Genomic DNA, 18,734 nt, shown 5'->3' on the forward strand with positions numbered 1-18,734 from the left:
TCTAGTAATTTCTCTCCAGGCCCTCAACAGATCCTAAAGTAAACTGAGAACCTCTGAGGTCAGAGCAGTACTGTGTAAGTATGAAGTCACAGGCTCAGGTTAATAATCAACCCTCTAAGCAAAGAAGAAGAGCAAATGCTAGAGAGGAAAGAAGAGAATGCAGGCCCTCAAGAGCAGTGGGGAGTCGGCAAGTTAGCCAGCACCATTTAAAACGACCATCAATCTATGCCTGGGGAGGACTTTCACCACAGAGAATCCACAGACTCAAATTTGGTAACATGCACACAGAAAACCACCACTGCTGACTGACCTTTCATTCTGGGGGCATTCTATTAAAAGAAACTTTCAAAAATTCCCCAAATGCCCCTATTTTCCAACAACTTTTGGAAAACTATATACCAACATCTCAAGGAGCTTGGTTTTAGGGTCACAGGAAACAGTCATTCACATAGGAGAATAGGAGATAGAAGGTTCTTAATTCTATACACACTCAACTTTTTTCATCTCAGAAAAGGACTGAGTCCTGGGTAAGTACACTAGTCCTCCAGTTAGTTAGCCTACCAAAATACTAACTTGTCCAATGAACTTGTCCAATGAACTATAAAAAGAAGCCTGCAAATACAAACCTAAAACAGAAACATTCTCTTTTTAGTAATAAAGTTTCTAATGATGTATTAATAGTATGTAATACCCGTACTTCCTCGATGAGAGAGAAGTATTATTACTAGAAAAACCCATCTGGCTTGCCTCTGCAATAAAGCCAGTCTCCCAAGGACAAGACCATGTTGGTTCTTCCATCCACAGTGCAAATACTTTGCACTTGGATGTTCTTAATAAGTATGTCTTGAACATCAGTTTGGAGGCAATCAGACTATAAATTAAACTTTTCACCGTAAGTAGGTAATGAGTGGTAAGAGGCAATATATTAAAAGGTTCAATGGTGCTTTAAAGAGAACATGCACCATGCATACAAGAACACCCGCCTGGCTTTTCACTGTTGCTGGGACTGTTGGAAAGAGAGAGACAGATGGTATCATAGTGTAACAACATTCTGTGGGGGAGGGGTCGGCGAGGCTGTGTGGAGGGTCTGCCCCCATGGCCTATGTGTCACTCCTATGCCCCTGGCCTTGGTATCCTTATTTTAAAAGGCGAGCTCTACCTCAGGTTGTGTACTTAAGTTCCTTGTATCCCTAAGAGATTTGATGCTATTTGTGCTACTTTTATTGCAGAATTGGTTCTCAACAGTTTCCATGTTTTCTACAATTCCACTATCTCCAATCAACAGTAAAAAATCATATATGAGCTTTTATGACTTGGATATTATAAGTGTTCAAAATATATAACACCAATGTTCCTATTTACCCTTAAAGACTCCAATGTCTTCACTTTTACATTCAGAAAATGAAAGCTGCCTTAGATATACAATTACAAAAATTTATTAATGCATATTTAATTGTATGACAAAAATGACACTCTGGTAAGGGACAGAAGGATTAAGCAAATTAATTAGATACAAAGTTCTTAGTCTCAAAAGCTGAATTCCTAGGAAGTTTAAGTGTTTGTCACCTGTGTTACTACAACTCCAAAATGATTGATTTTCTAAAAGGATGGCGGGTAGGGGGTGGGAGGAATGACTTATGAATTAACCAGGGATTCTTTAGATATAATTATAAACTGCCAATCACCATGATTTCAATGATATTCAGGCTTTTAAAGCTATTTCATAAAAAAAAAAAAAAAAAGAAAAGAAATTAGTCCTTATCTAAAAGACTATTTATGAGACTTAAGGAACTTATACATTCATGGCTGAGTGTTCAATAATATACTCCCAGTGGAATGGTCTCTAAAATGTCTATAACTAGAAACAGAACAGTGAAAAAAATTGAATGGCTTACTCTCTTGTTGGCGAGTTAGTGGAGGATTCCTTTTTTGAATCTGGAGAGCTTAGGGTTTGCAAAATACAATTATGTTTTTCAGTGGACGGGGCATCTCTTTCTTGCTTGGAGTGAATTAAATTTAAGGCCTCTATTCCATCTTCTTCCTCCACCGTGTCACCTGGATTTGGCTGTGGTTCTGGACTCCTTAAAATCAGATCCTCTTCACTTACAGAAACTGTGAGGTCACTGCTGCTGCTCTCACTCTCCACCTCCTGCTCTTCCCACATTTTTCTGCAGGGCTCCTGTGTCTCTGGGTCCCAGCGAGGAGGATGATCTGTAACGGGGACATGAACAGAGTACTGATCACTGACTTCAGGCAGCAGCAAGGGGTAAGACGTCCCACCTCCCACAGCAGAGCTGCTCATCTGTTAGAGACGTGTAGAAACAATCCACAGCGAACTACAGTATTTTAAGACCCATGAAAAATATTTTAAAAATATCACAGTGGGTTTAAAAATCAGAGAATTTGCTTGCAAAAATATTTCCATGTACATAGTTAAGAACTCATTAGAATGGAATTTGTTGGCAAAGTCACTACTTTGTTTTTTGACAGATACAATTAGACAGTATTTTGTATTCTTACATAAGACCATCACCACCCAAAAAACTAAATACCAACAAAAATGAGCAAACCATTTCAGCCTCTCACCCCACCTGAGGAAGCTTCCCAGGCAGGATGCTTCTCTTGAGAACGCTCGTTTTCAGATGCACTGTATTCTGAGCCTGACGGCGGAGAGACTGGAGGTCTGGCTCTTTCTTCCTCGACTTCAATATGCTCCTGTGTCAATATTTCTCCCTCTGATCCCTCTGATCTGCTGGAACTGTCACACTTTAAATCAGTGGTTCTGTTCTCTGGACTTAATCTCTCCTGTAATGGGGAATGGAGTTCAGCAGACTTTCTGCCTTCAGATAAATTACTCTTGCCCTGACGTGCGTTGCTTCCTATCTCCAAGCAATGAGTTTGTTCCTCCTGAGACAATGAGCTGGCTGTGACTGGCGTTTTCTCACCCATCTGAAGGGATGTCTTTCCATCTATTCTGTCAGACTTATTTAAGCACTGTGTGTCACTATGAGTTTGTACTACATAGCTGTCTGTCACATTACTGCTCCGGGCTGTCTGTTGGTGTGAATGTGGGTCGGGAATTGAAAAGTTCTTTGTGGGTTGGGGAGATTTCTGCTCTGTACTGAAATCTCCAACGCCTGAGACGGCTGACATTTGGCGGCCCATAAAGATTGTTGCTGGTTGATACAATCCTCTTGAGGCGGCGGTCCCTGAGTTAATTTCTGTTGGCATTACAACCTGCAGCACCAAAAGACATGAAAATTAAACAGGCTGCATATGAACAATGAGGTTATTTAGGTTGTTTTCAGAAATGAAATTAGGTCAGGAAGCAGGACCAATGAAAGCAACACCTACCATGTTCTATAAAACTCATGGCTTCCTACAAAATGAATGACCAAAAAACAGTACACTCCACACTATTTAATTGTAATAACAATACTGGTTCACAAAGCAAATATTGTCAGGGAACTATGGAATCTGTATTTTTCAAAAAGAGATACATACATTGCATTGTACAGCTATGTGAATGTATTTAATGCCACTGAACTGTACACTCAAACATGGTTAAAATGGTAAATTTTCTGTTATGTATATTTTACCACAATTAAAAAAATAAACTTTGAGTTGCAACCACTTTCCACAAAGAAGTGGATTTGATGAAGCTAAAGAGGTACTTGAACAAAAAAAAAACGGGGGCATATAAAGGACTATTGGGGGTTTCAAAACTCTATTTCTAGTAGTGTGTATAATATTAAAAAACTTGCAATAATCACATATTCAAGACTGCATTAAAACATACTGCATATGTGCAAAATAATCTAATTTCCTGTCAAACTGAAAATAATAGCAGTTTTTTTCTGAACAACTTCAAGTAATTTTAAAGACATTTAAAGCAATTTAAATTCATTGGCATGTCTATGGGGAGAATGAGCATTGTCTCTTCCTTAAAAAGAGAGAGAGGAGGGGACAAGGGTGGGATGGGAAAGAGAAACAGAAGCAACTGGTTCAGCGGCTTGATCAAGGACACACAATGGGAAGCAGAACTGGAAGTAACAATCATAATGCCTTGAAGAAGTTAAGTGCTTTTCTTCCAAAGGGACCAAAGCATCTCCACATACATAATAGCATTTAGTCCATAGAGCACTATAGGTTGATGGGGAGATGCATCTGCACCCCTCCTCTGCAGATGGAAAAACTGAGGCCAAAATTTTCAGAGAAAATGTCATTCACATAGCTGAAACAGAATCTAGGTCTTACTTCTCTTCAAACATACTGTCTCTTCTATTTCTAAAGATAAAACAAACAACTTTGAAGCAAAAACAAATGAAAAGGGATGTCAGAGAAATGGCAGAATAAGGACCTCTCAAAATTCTCTGCTCTGTTAAAGAAACAATAACAGTGGAAAACATCTTCAGAATAACTTTTCAGAACTCTGGAAATTAACTAAAGGCTTGCAGCAATCTGAGGAACATTTATTCAAGAAAAGTAACTGAATCTTGATAAGAACAGCAGCACTTCACGGTGTTTTAACTTGCCCTATTCCCATTTCCCCCTCCTCCAGTCTGCAGTAACCTTGAAAATCAGCAGCCTGTAATCACAGCCTGTAAACCAGCACCCTTATAGACACTGAAAGGAGTGGAAAAGGATTGGAACTCTTTCAAAGCTCCATTCCCAGAGAACTGACATTATCTGACCTGTCTAGTAGCTCCCCGGAAGACCACCCTCACAAGACTGTCTTTATTTGACCTGACTTGGAGCTCACACAGCGCGAACAGCCTTTCACCAGGGGTTATTTGTCAAAAATAAGCAGAGGCAAAATGTTTAACATCAAGGCTGCCTAAGGCAGTGGATAACAGCTGGGCAAACAATAGGCTAACTAAAATAACTTAAAAGGAAAAGCTGGTGAATGAGCTGTCCACAGGAGGCTTTGAAAAGCTCCAGCATATTCCTGGAAACCTAGACTGTGGGCATGCTCAATAAAAGTCCTGAGGGGGCGTTGGTTCTGGAAGGAGAGAGATTTGCGGCCTGTGCATGCGCAGTTCGCTGCCCGGGCTGTCCGGCTCCGGCCGTGGCAGTTCCGAACCAGTACGACTTCGGCGCTGGACCCAGTTTCCCGCCACCTGACCATGCTCCTGGGAGACGCCCCACCTCACTGTCACTTGGAGTTTTGTGGGGGTCAGGCGTCCAAGAAGATTGAGGTTTGCTTGATACGTGGCGTGTGCGAGACTCCAGAGGACGACTCCAGAACCATGGGCCTCCGGCATCCAGGTCATTGAGATTCCACATATAAGTGACATCATATGATATTTGTCTTTGTCTGACTTACTTAATGAACTTTTAATGAACAGCATCCATGTGGCTGACAGGGTCTTGGTGCTCCGGCCGGGTGTCAGGCCTGAACCTCTGAGGTGGGAGAGCCAAGTTTAGGACACTGGACCACCAGAGACTTCCCAGCCCCACGTAATATCAATTGGTGAGAGCTCTCCCAGAGATCTCCGTCTCAATGCTAAGACCCAGCTCCACTTAACGACCAGCAAGCTCCAGTGCTGGACACCCCAGGCCAAACAACTAGCAAGACAGGAACACAAACCCACCCATTAGCAGAGAGGCTGCCTAAAATCATAAAAAGTTCACAGACACCCCAAAACATGCCATCGGATGCGGTCCTGCCCACCAAAAATATAAGAATCAGCCTCATCCACCAGAACACAGGCACGAGTCTCCTCCACCAGGAAGCCTACACAACCTACTGAACCAACCTTAGCCACTGGGGGCAGACACCAAAAACAACAGGAACTATGAACCCCCAGCCAGAGGAAAGGAGACCCCAAACACAGTAAGTTAAGCAAAATGAGAAGACAGAGAAGTATACAGCAGATGAAGGAGCAAGGTAAAAACTCCACCAGAACAAACAAATGAAGAGGAAATAGACAGTCTACCTGAAAAACGATTCAGGGTAATGATAGTAAAGATGATCCAAAATCTTGGAAATACAATGGAGAAAATACAAGAAACGTTTAACAAGGACACAGAAGAACGAAAGAGCAAACAAACAATGATGAACAACACAATAAATGAAATTAAAAATTCTCTATAAAAAATCAACAACAGAATAACTGAGGCACAAGAACGGATAAGTGACCTGGAAGATAAAATAGTGGAAATAACTACCACAGAGCAGAATAAAGAAAAAAGAATGAAAAGAATTGAGGACAGTCTCAGAGACCTCTGGGACATTACATGCACCAACATTCAAATTATAGGGGTCCCAGAAGAAGAAGAGAAAAAGAAAGGTAATGAGAAAATATTTGAAGAGATTATTGTTGAAAACTTCCCTAATATGGGAAAGGAAATAGTCAATCAATTACAGGAAGCACAGAGAGTCCCATACAGGATAAATCCAAGGAGAAACACACCAAGACACATATTAATCAAACTATCAAAAATTAAATACAAAGAAAAAATATTAAAAGCAGCAAGGGAAAAGCAACAAATAACACACAAGGGAATCCCCATAAGGTTAACAGCTGATCTTTCAGCAGAAACTTTGCAAGCCAGAAGGGAGTGGCAGGACATATTTAAAGTGATGAAATGGAAAAACCTACAACCAAGATTACTCTACCCAGCAAGGATCTCATTTAGATTTGACAGAGAAACTAAAACCTTTACAGACAAGCAAAAGCTAAGAGAATTCAGCACCACCAAACCAGCTTTACAACAAATGCTAAAGGAACTACTCTAGGCAGGAAACACAAGAGAAGGAAAAGACCTACAATAACAAACCCAAAACAATTAAGAAAATGGTAATAGGAACATACATATCGATAATTACCTTAAATGTAAATGGATTAAATGCTTCGACCAAAAGACATAGACTGGCTGAATGGATACAGAAACAAGACCCATATATATGTTGTCTACAAGAGACCCACTTCAGACCTAGGGCACATACAGACGGAAAGTGAGGGGATGGAGAAAGATATTTCATGCAAATGGAAATCAAAAGAAGGCTGAAGTAGCAATTCTCTTATCAGACAAAACAGACTTTTAAATAAAGACTATTACAAGAGACAAAGGACGACACTACATAATGATCAAGGGATCAATCCAAGAAGAAGATATAACAATTGTAAATATTTATGCACCCAACATAGGAGCACCTCAATACATAAGGTAAATGCTAACAGCCATAAAAGGGGAAATCGATAGTAACACAATAATAGTAGGGGACTTTAACACCCCACTTTCACCAATGGACAGATCATCCAAAATGAAAATAAATAAGGAAACACAAGCTTTAAATGATACATTAAACAAGATGGACTTAATTGATATTTATAGGACATTCCATCCCAAAACAACAGAATACACTTTCTTCTCAAATGCTCATGGAACATTCTCCAGGATAGATCATATCTTGGGTCACAAAACAAGCCTTGGTAAATTTAAGAATATTGAAATTGTGTCAAGTATCTTTTCCGACCACAATGCTATGACTAGATATCAATTACAGGAAAAAAACTGTAAAAAAAACCCACAAACACATGGAGGCTAAACAATATACGACTAAATAACCAAGAGCTCACTGAAGAAATCAAAGAGGAAATCAAAAAATACCTAGAAACAAATGACAATGAAAACACGACGACCCAAAACCTATGGGATGCAGCAAAAGCAGTTCTAAGAGGGAAGTTTATAGCAATACAATCCTACCTCAAGAAACAAGAAACATCTCAAACAAACAACCTAACCTTACACCTAAAGCAGTTAGAGAGAGAAGAACAAAAAAACCCCTAAAGTTAGCAGAAGGAAAGAAATCATAAAGATCAGATCAGAAATAAATGAAAAGGAAATGAAGGAAACAAGAGCAAAGATCAACAAAACTAAAAGCTGGTTCTCTGAGAAGATAAACAAAATTGATAAACCATAGGCCAGACTCATCAAGAAAAAAAGGGAGAAGACTCAAATCAACAGTTAGAAATGAAAAAGGAGAAGTAACAACTGACACTGAAGAAATATAAAAGATCATTAGAGATTACTACAAGCAACTATACACCAAAAAAAATGGACAACCTGGAAGAAATGGACAAACTCTTAGAAAAGCACAACCTTCCGAGACTGAACCAGGAAGAAATAGAAAATATAAACAGACCAATCACAAACACTGAAATTGAAACTGTGATTAAAAATCTTCCAACAAACAAAAGCCCAGGACCAGATGGCTTCACAGGTGAATTCTATCAAACATTTAGAGAAGAGTTAACACCTATCCTTCTCAAACTCTTCCAAAATATAGAAGAGGGAGGAACACTCTCAAACTCATTCTATGAGGCCACCATCTCCCTGATACCAAAACCAAACGAATATGTCACAAAAAAAGAAAACTACAGGCCAATATCACTGATGAACACAGATGCAAAAATCCTCAACAAAACATTAGCAAACAGAATCCAACAGCACATTAAAAAGATCATACACCATGATCAAGTGGGGTTTATCCCAGGAACGGCAAGGATTCTTCAATATATGCAAATCAATCAATGTATATACACCATATTAACAAATTGAAGGATAAAAACCATATGATAATCTCAATAGATGCAGAAAAAGCTTTCAACAAAATTCAGCACCAATTTATGATAAAAGCTCTCCAGAAAGTAGGCATACCTCAACATAATAAAGGCCATATATGACAAACCCACAGCCAACATCGTTCTCAATGGTGAAAAATTGAAACCATTTTCACTAAGATCAGAAACAAGACAAGGTTGCCCACATTCACCACTATTATTCAACATAATTTTGGAAGTTTTAGCCACAGCAATCAAAGAAAAAGAAATAAAAGGAATCCAAATTGGAAAAGAAAAAGTAAAACTGTCACTGTTTGCAGATGATATGATACTATACATAGAGAATCCTAAAGATGCTAAGATGCTACCAGAAAACTACTAGAGCTAATCAATGAATTTGGTAAAGTAGCAGGATACAAAATTAATGCACAGAAATCTCTTGCATTCCTATACACTAATGATATCTGACAGAAATGATATCTGAAATATCTGAAAGAGAAATTAAGGAAACACTCTCATTTACCACTGCAACAAAAAGAATAAAATACCTAGGAATAAACCTACCTAAGGAGACAAAAGACCTGTATACACAAAACTATAAGACAGTGATGAAAGAAATTAAAGATGATACAAACAGATAGACAGATATACCATGTTCATGGATTGGAAGAATCAACATTGTGAAAATGACTATACTACACAAAGCAATCTACAGATTCAAGGCAATCCCTATCAAACTACCATTTTTCACAGAACTAGAACAAAAACTTTCACAATTTGTATGGAAACACAAAAGACCACAAATAGCCAAAGCGATCCTGAGAAAGAAAAACAGAGCAGGAGCACTCAGGTTCCCTGACTTCAGACTATACTACAAAGCTACAGTAATCAAGGCCGTATGGTACTGGCACAAAAACAGAAATATAGATCAATGGAACTGGATAGAAAGCCCAGAGATAAACCCATGCACATATGGTCACCTTATCTTTGATAAAGGAGGCCAGAATATACAATGGAGAAAAGACAGCCTCTTCAATAAGTGGTGCTGGGAAAACAGGACAGCTACATGTAAAAGAATGAAGTTACAACACCCCCTAATACCATACACAAAAATAAACTCAAAATGGATTAAAGCCCTAGATGCAAGGCTAGACATTATAAAACTCTTAGAGGAAAACATAGGCAGAACACTCTATGACATAAATCACAGCAAGATCCTTTCTGAGCCACCTCCTAGAGAAATGGAAATAAAAACAAAAATAAACAAATGGGACCTAATGAAACTTAAAAGCTTTTGCACAGCAAAGGAAACCATAAACAAGACGAAATGACAACCCTCAGAATGGGAGAAAATATTTGCAAACAAATCAACGGACAAAGGATTAATCTCCAAAATATATAAAGAGCTCATGCAGCTCAATATCAAAAAAACAAACAACCCAATCCAAAAATGGGCAGAAGACCTAAACAGACATTTCTCCAAAGAAGATATACAGATTGCCAACAAACACATGAAAGGATGCTCAACATCACTAATCATTAGAGAACTGCAAATCAAAACTACAATGAGGTATCACCTCACACCAGTCAGAATGGCCATCATCAAAACATCTACAAACAATAAATGTTGGAGAGGGTGTGGAGAAAAGGGAACCCTCTTGCAGTGTTGGTGGGAATGTAAATTGATGCAGCCACTATGGAGAACAATATGGAGGTTCCTTAAGAAACTAAAAATAGAACTACCATATGACCCAGCAATCCCACTACTGGGCATATACCCTGAGAAAACCATAATTCAAAAAGAGTCATGTACCACAATGTTCACTGCAGTACTATACACAATAGCCAGGACATGGAAGCAACCTAAATGTCCATCGACAGATGAATGGATAAAGAAGCTGTGGCACATATATACAATGGAATATTACTCAGCCATAAAAAGAAACAAAATTGAGTTATTTGTAGTGAGGTGGATGGACCTAGAGTCTGTCATACAGAGTGAAGTAAGTCAGAAAGAGAAAAACAAATACCATATGCTAACACATATATATGGAATCTAAAAAAAAAAAAAAATGGTTCTGATGAACCTAGGGGCAGGAGAGGAATAAAGATGCAGATGTAGAGAATGGACTTGAGGACAAGGGGAGGGGGAAGGGTAAGCTGGGACGAAGTGAGAGAGTGGCATGGACATATATACACTATCAAATGTAAAATAGATAGCTAGTGGGAAGCAGCTGCATAGCACAGGGAGATCAGCTCGGTGCTTTGTGACCACCCAGAGGGGTGGGATAGGGAGGTTGGGAGGGAGACACAAGAGGGAGGGGATATGGGGATATATGTGTACATATAGCTGATTCACTTTGTTATACAGCAGAAACTAACACAACATGGTAAAGCAATTATACTCCAATAAAGATGTTAAAAAAAAAAAAGAAAAGTCCTGAGAAGGGCCTAAGCTGTCACCTCAGGCTTACCTTTCAAGGTAAGCTCTGGGCGAGCACTGACACGAAGGCTAAGGTGGAGCTGTAAACTGCCTGGATGACTGCCAAAGCCCCTTGGCAAAGACTGTGAGAATTACAGGTTTCAGGCATTTGAAGAAAGCTCTGTCTAATCATTAGCTGGTTACTAAGCTAACTGAACAGAAACTTCAGTGACCACACATGACACAAAATACAGACTTTACACAATTCAGAAAATCACTAAGCAAGCAAACAAAAACAATAAACTCTAGGAAGGGGTAAATCTGACGTTCATTTTATTATTTAAAATGTCCAAAAGTTAACAAAAAATTATGAGATGTTAAGAGAAACAAGAAGGTATGATCCATACACAGGAGGAAAAAAAGCAGTCAATAGAAACTATCCCTGAAATCCTGAGGAAAAAGAACAAAGCAGGAGACATAACCCTCCCGGACTTCAGACAATGCTACAAAGCTACGGTAATCAAAATGGCCTGGTATTGGCACAAAAACAGACACATGGATCAATCTAACAGGATAGAGAGCCTAGAAATAAACCCACACACCTATAGTCAATTAATCTTCAACACAGGAGGCAAGAATACACAATGGGAAAAAGCAAGTGGTGTTGGAAAAGTTGGACAGCCGCATGTAAATCAATGAAGTTAGAACACACTCTCACACCATACACAGAAATAATCTCAACATGGCTTAAAGACTTAAACATAAGGCATGACACCATAAAACTCCTAGAAGAGAACACAGGCAAAACATTCTCTGACATAAATCCTACAAATGTCTTCTTAGGTCACTCTCCTCAGGCAATAGAAATAAAAACAAAAATAAACAAATGGGACCTAATCAAACTAACAAGCTTTTGCACAGCAAAGGAAACCATAAACAAAATGAAAAGACAACCTATGGAATGGGAGAAAATATTTGCAAATGATGCGACTGACAAGGACTTAATTTCCAAAATATACAAACAGCTCATACAACTTAACAACAAAAAACCAAACAACCCTATTGAAAAATGGGCAGAAGACCTAAATAGACTTTTTTCCAAAGAAGAAATACCAATGGCCAATAGGCATATGAAAAGATGCTCAATATCGCTCATTATTAGAGAAATGCAAATCAAAACTACAGTGAGGTACCACCTCACACCAGTCAGAATGGCCATCATTAAAAAGTCTACAAATAACAAATGCTGGAGAGGGTGTGGAGAAAAGGGAATCCTCCTACACTGCTGGTGGGAAGGTAAGTTGGTGTAGCCACTATGGAAAACAGTATGGAGGTTCCTCAGAAAATTAAAAATAGAATTACCATATGATCCAGCAATCCCACTCCTGGGCATATATCTAGATAAAACTATAATTCAAAACGACACATGCACCCCTGTGTTCATAGCAGCACTGTTCACAATAGCCAAACCATCTAAATGTCCACTGACAGATGAATGGGTAAAGAATATGTGGTACATATATACAATGGAATACTACTCAGCCGTAAAAAACAACAAAATAATGCCATTTGTAGCAACATGGATGAACCTAGAAATTATCATACTAAGTGAAGTAAATCAGACAAAGACAAATACCACAGTCTCACTTATATGTGAAATCTAAAATATGACACAAATGAAACTACCTATGAAACAGGAACAGACTCACAGATATAGAGAATAGACTTGTGGTTGCAAAGGCAGAGGGAAGGTGGGTTTGGGATGGAGTGGGAGTTTGGGATTAGCAGATGCAAACTAGTATATATAGAATGGATAAACAACAAGGACCTACTTATAGCACAGGGAACTATATTCAATATCCTGTGATAAACCATAATGGAAAAGAATATAAAAAAGAATGTATATATGTAGAACTGAATCACTTTGCTGTACAGTAGAAATTAACGCAATACTGTAAATCAACTATACTTCAATTCTAAAAAAATTTTTTTAAATAAAAATTAAAGAAATTATCCCTGAGGAAGCCCAAATGTTGGACTTACTAGACAAAGGCTTTAAATTAGCTATTTTAAACATGTTCAAAGAACTAAAGGAAATCATGTCTAAAAGAACTAAGGGAAAGTATGGGAAAAATGTCCAAATAGAGATGATTAATAAAGAGATAGAAATTATTTAAAAGACAGAACCAAACAGAAATTCTGCAGTTGAAAAGTATAGTCACCAGAATGAAAAATTCACTAGAGGGGCTCAGCAGCAGATATGAACAGGCAGAAGAAAGAATCAACATACTTAAATACAGGTCAATTATGATTATCTAGACTGAGGAAAGGAAAGAAAAAATAATGAAGAGCAATGAACAGAACCTCAGAGACCTGTGGGATACCACTAAGCATACCAACATATGCATAATGAAAGTCTCAGAAGAAGAAAAAGAAAGACACTATAATTTTGAAGAAATAATAGTGAAATCTCCCCAAATGTAATGAAAAACATTAATTTACACATCCAAGAAGCTCAACAAAGTCCAAGTGTAATAAATTCAAAGAGATCCTCACCTAGACATATCATAATCCAACTACTGAAAGCCAAAAAAAGAGAATCTTGAAAGCAAAAACAGAGAAGTGACTCCTCACATAAAAGGGATCCTCAATAAGAGTAACAGGTGACTTATCATCAGAAACTGTGGAGGCCAGTAGGCAGTAAGATAACACAATCAAAGCACTGAAAGAAAAAGACTATCAGTCAAGAATTCTTTTTTTTTTTTTAATTTTTATTTATTTATTTATTTATTTATGGCTGTGTTGGGTCTTCATTTCTGTGCGAGGGCTTTCTCCAGTTGCGGCAAGCGGGGGCCACTCTTCATCGCGGTGCGCGGGCCTCTCACTATCGCGGCCTCTCTTGTTGGCGAGCACAGGCTCCAGACGCGCAGGCTCAGTAATTGTGGCTCACGGGCCTAGTTGCTCCGCGGCATGTGGGATCTTCCCAGACCAGGGCTCGAACCCGTGTCCCCTGCATTGGCAGGCAGACTCTCAACCACTGCGCCACCAGGGAAGCCCCAGTCAAGAATTCTATAGCCACCAAAATGTTCCTTCAAAAATGAACGAGAGGGGGCTTCCCTGGTGGGGCAGTGGTTGAGAATCTGCTTGCCAATGCAGGGGACACGGGTTCGAGCCCTGGTCTGGGAAGATCCCACATGCCGCGGAGCAACTGGGCCCGTGAGCCGTAATTACTGAGCCTGCGTGTCTGGAGCCTGTACTCCGCAACAAGAGAGGCCGCGATAATGAGAGGCCCGCGCACCGCGATGAAGAGTGGCCCCCGCTTGCCGCAACTAGAGAAAGCCCTCGCACAGAAACGAAGACCCAACACAGCCATAAAAATAAATAAATAAATAAGTAAAAATTGAAAAAAAAACCCAAAAAAAAGTTAAAAAAAAAAAAATGAACGAGAGGAACTCCCCTGGTGGTCCAGTGGTTAAGACTCTGCACTTCCACTGCAGGGGGCACTGGTCGGGGAACTAAGATCCCACATGCCGTGCAGCACTGCCAAAAAAAAGGTGAAATTAAGGCGCTCCTCACTAAACAGAAACAGAATTTGTCAAAACCATACCTTCCCTATATGTAATACTACAAGGAGTCCTTCAGGCTGAAATGAAAGGACACTACACAGTAACTCAAGTCTGCATTAAGAAATAAATAGCACTAGTTAGGGTAACTACACTGGTAAATACGTATTTAACTATGTTGGTACATATAAAAGCATAAATATATTTTTCATGTAACTCTAGTCTTGTCTTTTAAATCATACAGGAGAAAACAAGAAAACATTTTTAATCTTACAGTGCAGTACCTTGAAAAGTACAGTAGTATAGTACAACAGCTGGCATACAGGGGCTGGCATCGAGTGAAAAGGCAAGAAGAGTTACTGACTGGAAGAGGGAGAGGAGGTGGGAGATGGTAGAGCTGAAGGATCGTCAGCAATAGGAGACGGAGGGCAAGCTGCAACTTCACTCATGCCTGACGCTGATGGAACACACGTTTGCATCTTTGAAAGTTCAAAACTTGAAGGTTCGTATGTAGGGAACTTACAGTATATAGAAAACAAAGAGCAAAATGGCAGCTGCAAATCCTACCTTTTTAGTAATTACATTAATTTTAAATGGATTAAATACTATAATTAAAGCCAGAGACTGACAGAATGGATTTAAAAAAATGATCCACCTATACACTGTCTAATGAGACTCATTTTAGATTCAAAGACACAAACAGGTTGAAAGCATAGGGGCATAGGGAAGGGAAAAGATATATCAAGAGAGCCCCATGGAAAAAAAATATACTATGCAAACAGTACCAAAAGAAAGCAGAAGTGGCTATGCTAAAATCAGACACAATAGATTTTAAGACTCAAAACTGTTACTAGACACAGGACATTTTACAATGATAAAAGGGTCAATCTGTGAAAAAGATATAACAATTAGAAACATGTAAGTATATCTAACAACAAAGTCCTATCTGAAGCAAAACCCAACAATAATAGTTGGAGACTTAAATACTCTACATTCAATAATGGATAAAATAACTAAATAGAAGATCAATAAGGAAACAGAGGACTTGAACCAACTATAAACCAACTAGACCTAACAGACATATAAAGAAGACTCCACCTACCAACAGTAGAATACACAGAATATATATTCTTCTTAAATGTACATGGAACATTCTGCAAGATAGACCCATATGTTAGGCCATAAATCAAGTCTCAATAAATTTAAATGGATTAAAAGAAAGTTCTCTGATGACAACAGAATGAAATTAGAAATCAATAAAAGAAGGAAATCTGGCAAATTCACAAATATGTAGAAATTAAATAAGAAACTCCTAAATAATTAATGGGTCAAAGAAGAAATGACCAGGGAAATTAGAAAACAGTTTGAGATAAATGAAAAGGAAAACACAAGATCCTAAAGCCTATGGGAAGAAATATTTAGAAGGAAATTCAGAGCTGGAAAAGCTTATTAGAAAGAAGAAAGAACTCAAATCAATAACCTAACCTTCCATGCTAAGAAAGTAGAAAAAGAAGAGCAAATTAAATCCAAAGCAAGCAAAAGGAAGGTAATAATAAGATTAGAGCAGAAATAAATGAATTAGAGCATAGAAAAGCTGGAGACAACTGACAAAACCAAATGTTGATTCATTTAAAAGATTCACAGATTGACATACCTTTAGCTAGACTGACCAAGGAAAGAAGACAAATTACTAAAATCAGAAATGAAATTGGTACTTTGTTACCAACCTTACAGATATAAAAAATGTAAGGGAATACTATGAATAATTGTTTGCCAACAAATTAGACAACCTAGACAAATTGGACAAATTCTTAGAAAGACACAGCTACCAAAACTCACCCAAGAAGAAACAGAAAATCTGAATAGGCCTAAAACAAGTTAAGCAATTGAATTAGTAATCAAAAAACTTCCCACAAAGAAAAGCCCAGGACTAGAAGGCTTCACTGGTGAACTCTACCAGACATTTAAAGAAGAATTAACACCAATCCTTCAGAATTAATACCAATCCTTTATAAGCTCTTCCAAAAACAGGTGAGGAAAAAATATTTCACAACTCATTCTATGAGGCCAGCCATAATACCAAAACCAGAAAAAGACATCACAAGAAAGAAAACTATAGACCAACACTTCTTATGAATATAGTTGTAAAAATTCTCAACAAAATGTTAGCAAACCAAATTCAGCATAATATACAAGGGATTATATCTCATGACCAAGTAGGACTTTTCCCAGGAACGCAAAGTTAGTTTAACGTATGAAAGTTAAGTGATATAATACATCATGTTGATAGAATAAAGAACAAATAAAAAACCCAAATTATTATCTCCATAAACACAGAACAAGCATTAGACAAAATACAACACGTGTTTATGATTTTTAAAAACTCCGCAAACTAGGACTAGAAGGGAACTCCCTAACCTGATAAAGTGCATCTATGAAAAACCCACAGCTAACTTCATAGTCAATGGTAAAAGACTGAAAGCTTTCTCTCCCTCAGATCAGAGTTAACATAAGAATGTCTGCTCTTAACACTTCTATTTAACACCATACTACAGATTCTAGCCAGGGCAGTAAGGCAAGAAAAAGAAATGAAAGGCAAACAAGATCAGCATTCTGTGTTCAAGCAACATGAGACTTAAAATTGTTGAGATGGCAATACCCCCAAATTGATTTACACAGTTAATACAAACTCTAGCAAAATCCCAGCGGGCTTTTTTGCAGAAATTGGCAAGCTAATACTAAAATTTATATGGAAATAAAGGAACCCAGAATAGCCAAAACAATTTTCTAAAGAAGAGAAAAGCTGGAAGACGCACACTTCCCAATTTCAAAACTTACTACAAAACCAGGGGTAATTTAGACTGCACTGGCATAAAGATAGACATACAGATCAATGGAATAGAACTGAGAGTCCAGAAATAAATCCATATATCTACACTCAATGGACTTTTAAAAAGACATTATTGTTAGAGCAGTTTTAGGTTCAAGGCTAGAAGGGGCTGGAATTGTTATTTCTGTTCCTCCACGCAGGAGGCTAGCACCTTCTGGAGCTGGGTTTTTCCTTCCCTCAGGTCAGTGAGGCTCTGGCTAAACAGCTTCTCCTAAGGGCAGACCTTGTTAATAACAGAGCGTTCTGGCTCCTCTCCCCCTTCCCCTCCCTGACAGTCACTGTGAGGACCTGGTAGAACTAGGGGTAAAACTCACAAAAGTGTGGGGGACCCCTGTGGCTGGGTCCCCCGGAGTTTCTCTCGTGGATCTGCCCACACTGAGCCTTGTCAGTCACAGTTCCGGTTTCTCCGTCCGGCACTGCGTCCTGCAGAGGCGTCAGCTCTGCTCTGGGAAGCTGTCGCTCTCTCTAGTCATCTCTTGGTCTCTCCAGAGAGAGACAGCATATTGCCCTGGGACCTCACTTCTCTGTCAGATCTAAGACGAGTTGTTGATTTTCGGTTTGTTCAGCTTTTTACTTGTTAGGATGGAGTGGTGACTTACAAGTTTCTTACCCATTGGACTGGAAACTGACTACACTGTAATTTTAAGAGCTGCGTATTAACCTCTCCTACAGATGTTCCATAAATTATTTAACCAGTCTTGTTTTCATGGACCTTGGTTTGCTTCCCACCACCTACCCTTCCAAACCATGTGCAATAATTATCCCTGAGTGTATGACTCTCTGCACACATGTGAGTAGGACAGCATCCTAGAACAGAAGTTGCTCCGTCAAGACTGCCTTATAGGATACTACTGTCCAAAGAGGCCATTATGTCATTATTAAGAATTTTTCATTATACCACATGGTTTAAACATCAAAATTACATTAATCAACATTCTGATTCATCAGTATAAACAGTATTTGTGACATAATATGTGACCTATTATCAGTAACAAAGAAGTATTAAAACAGGCAAAAATCACCAATTACCACTACCCTAATCTAACAACTACTTTCATTTTTCCTGTACTCAAACAAAAAGTTATTTAAATAGATGGCTCCAAGTGATGGGTTACTGTGGAGAGCTTCAGCTGGCCGTATGCTGAAGGGGACTCGAGTATATACACAATAGTGGTCATTTAGTGAAGACTTGAGGCCAATCAGTGATCAGACTTATGAGTTTGAGGCCTTTGATTTTTCACTTTCAAGACCGACTTAGGGAGTATTAATGAACTAACTCAGAACAGGGA

At 38.6% G+C, this 18,734-nt stretch overlaps 1 protein-coding gene across 6 annotated transcripts in view; it reads right to left on the reverse strand.

The window, feature by feature from the left end:
* Window positions 1–18,734, reverse strand: part of KIZ (kizuna centrosomal protein) — a 112,627-nt gene that overhangs the window by 66,377 nt on the left and 27,516 nt on the right. For all 6 annotated transcript variants that reach the window (XM_082360545.1, XM_082360543.1, XM_082360546.1 and 3 more), the window contains 2 exons: window positions 2,592–3,237; window positions 1,896–2,211 (listed from right to left, as the gene is read on the reverse strand). In XM_082360545.1, coding sequence (XP_082216671.1) covers window positions 1,896–2,211; window positions 2,592–3,237 — 962 coding nt within the window. The remainder of the gene's footprint in view (window positions 1–1,895; window positions 2,212–2,591; window positions 3,238–18,734) is intronic.

The sequence above is a fragment of the Balaenoptera borealis genome (genome assembly GCF_965194805.1).
Source record: "Balaenoptera borealis genome assembly, chromosome: 16".
Classification (NCBI taxonomy): Eukaryota; Metazoa; Chordata; class Mammalia; order Artiodactyla; family Balaenopteridae; genus Balaenoptera; species Balaenoptera borealis.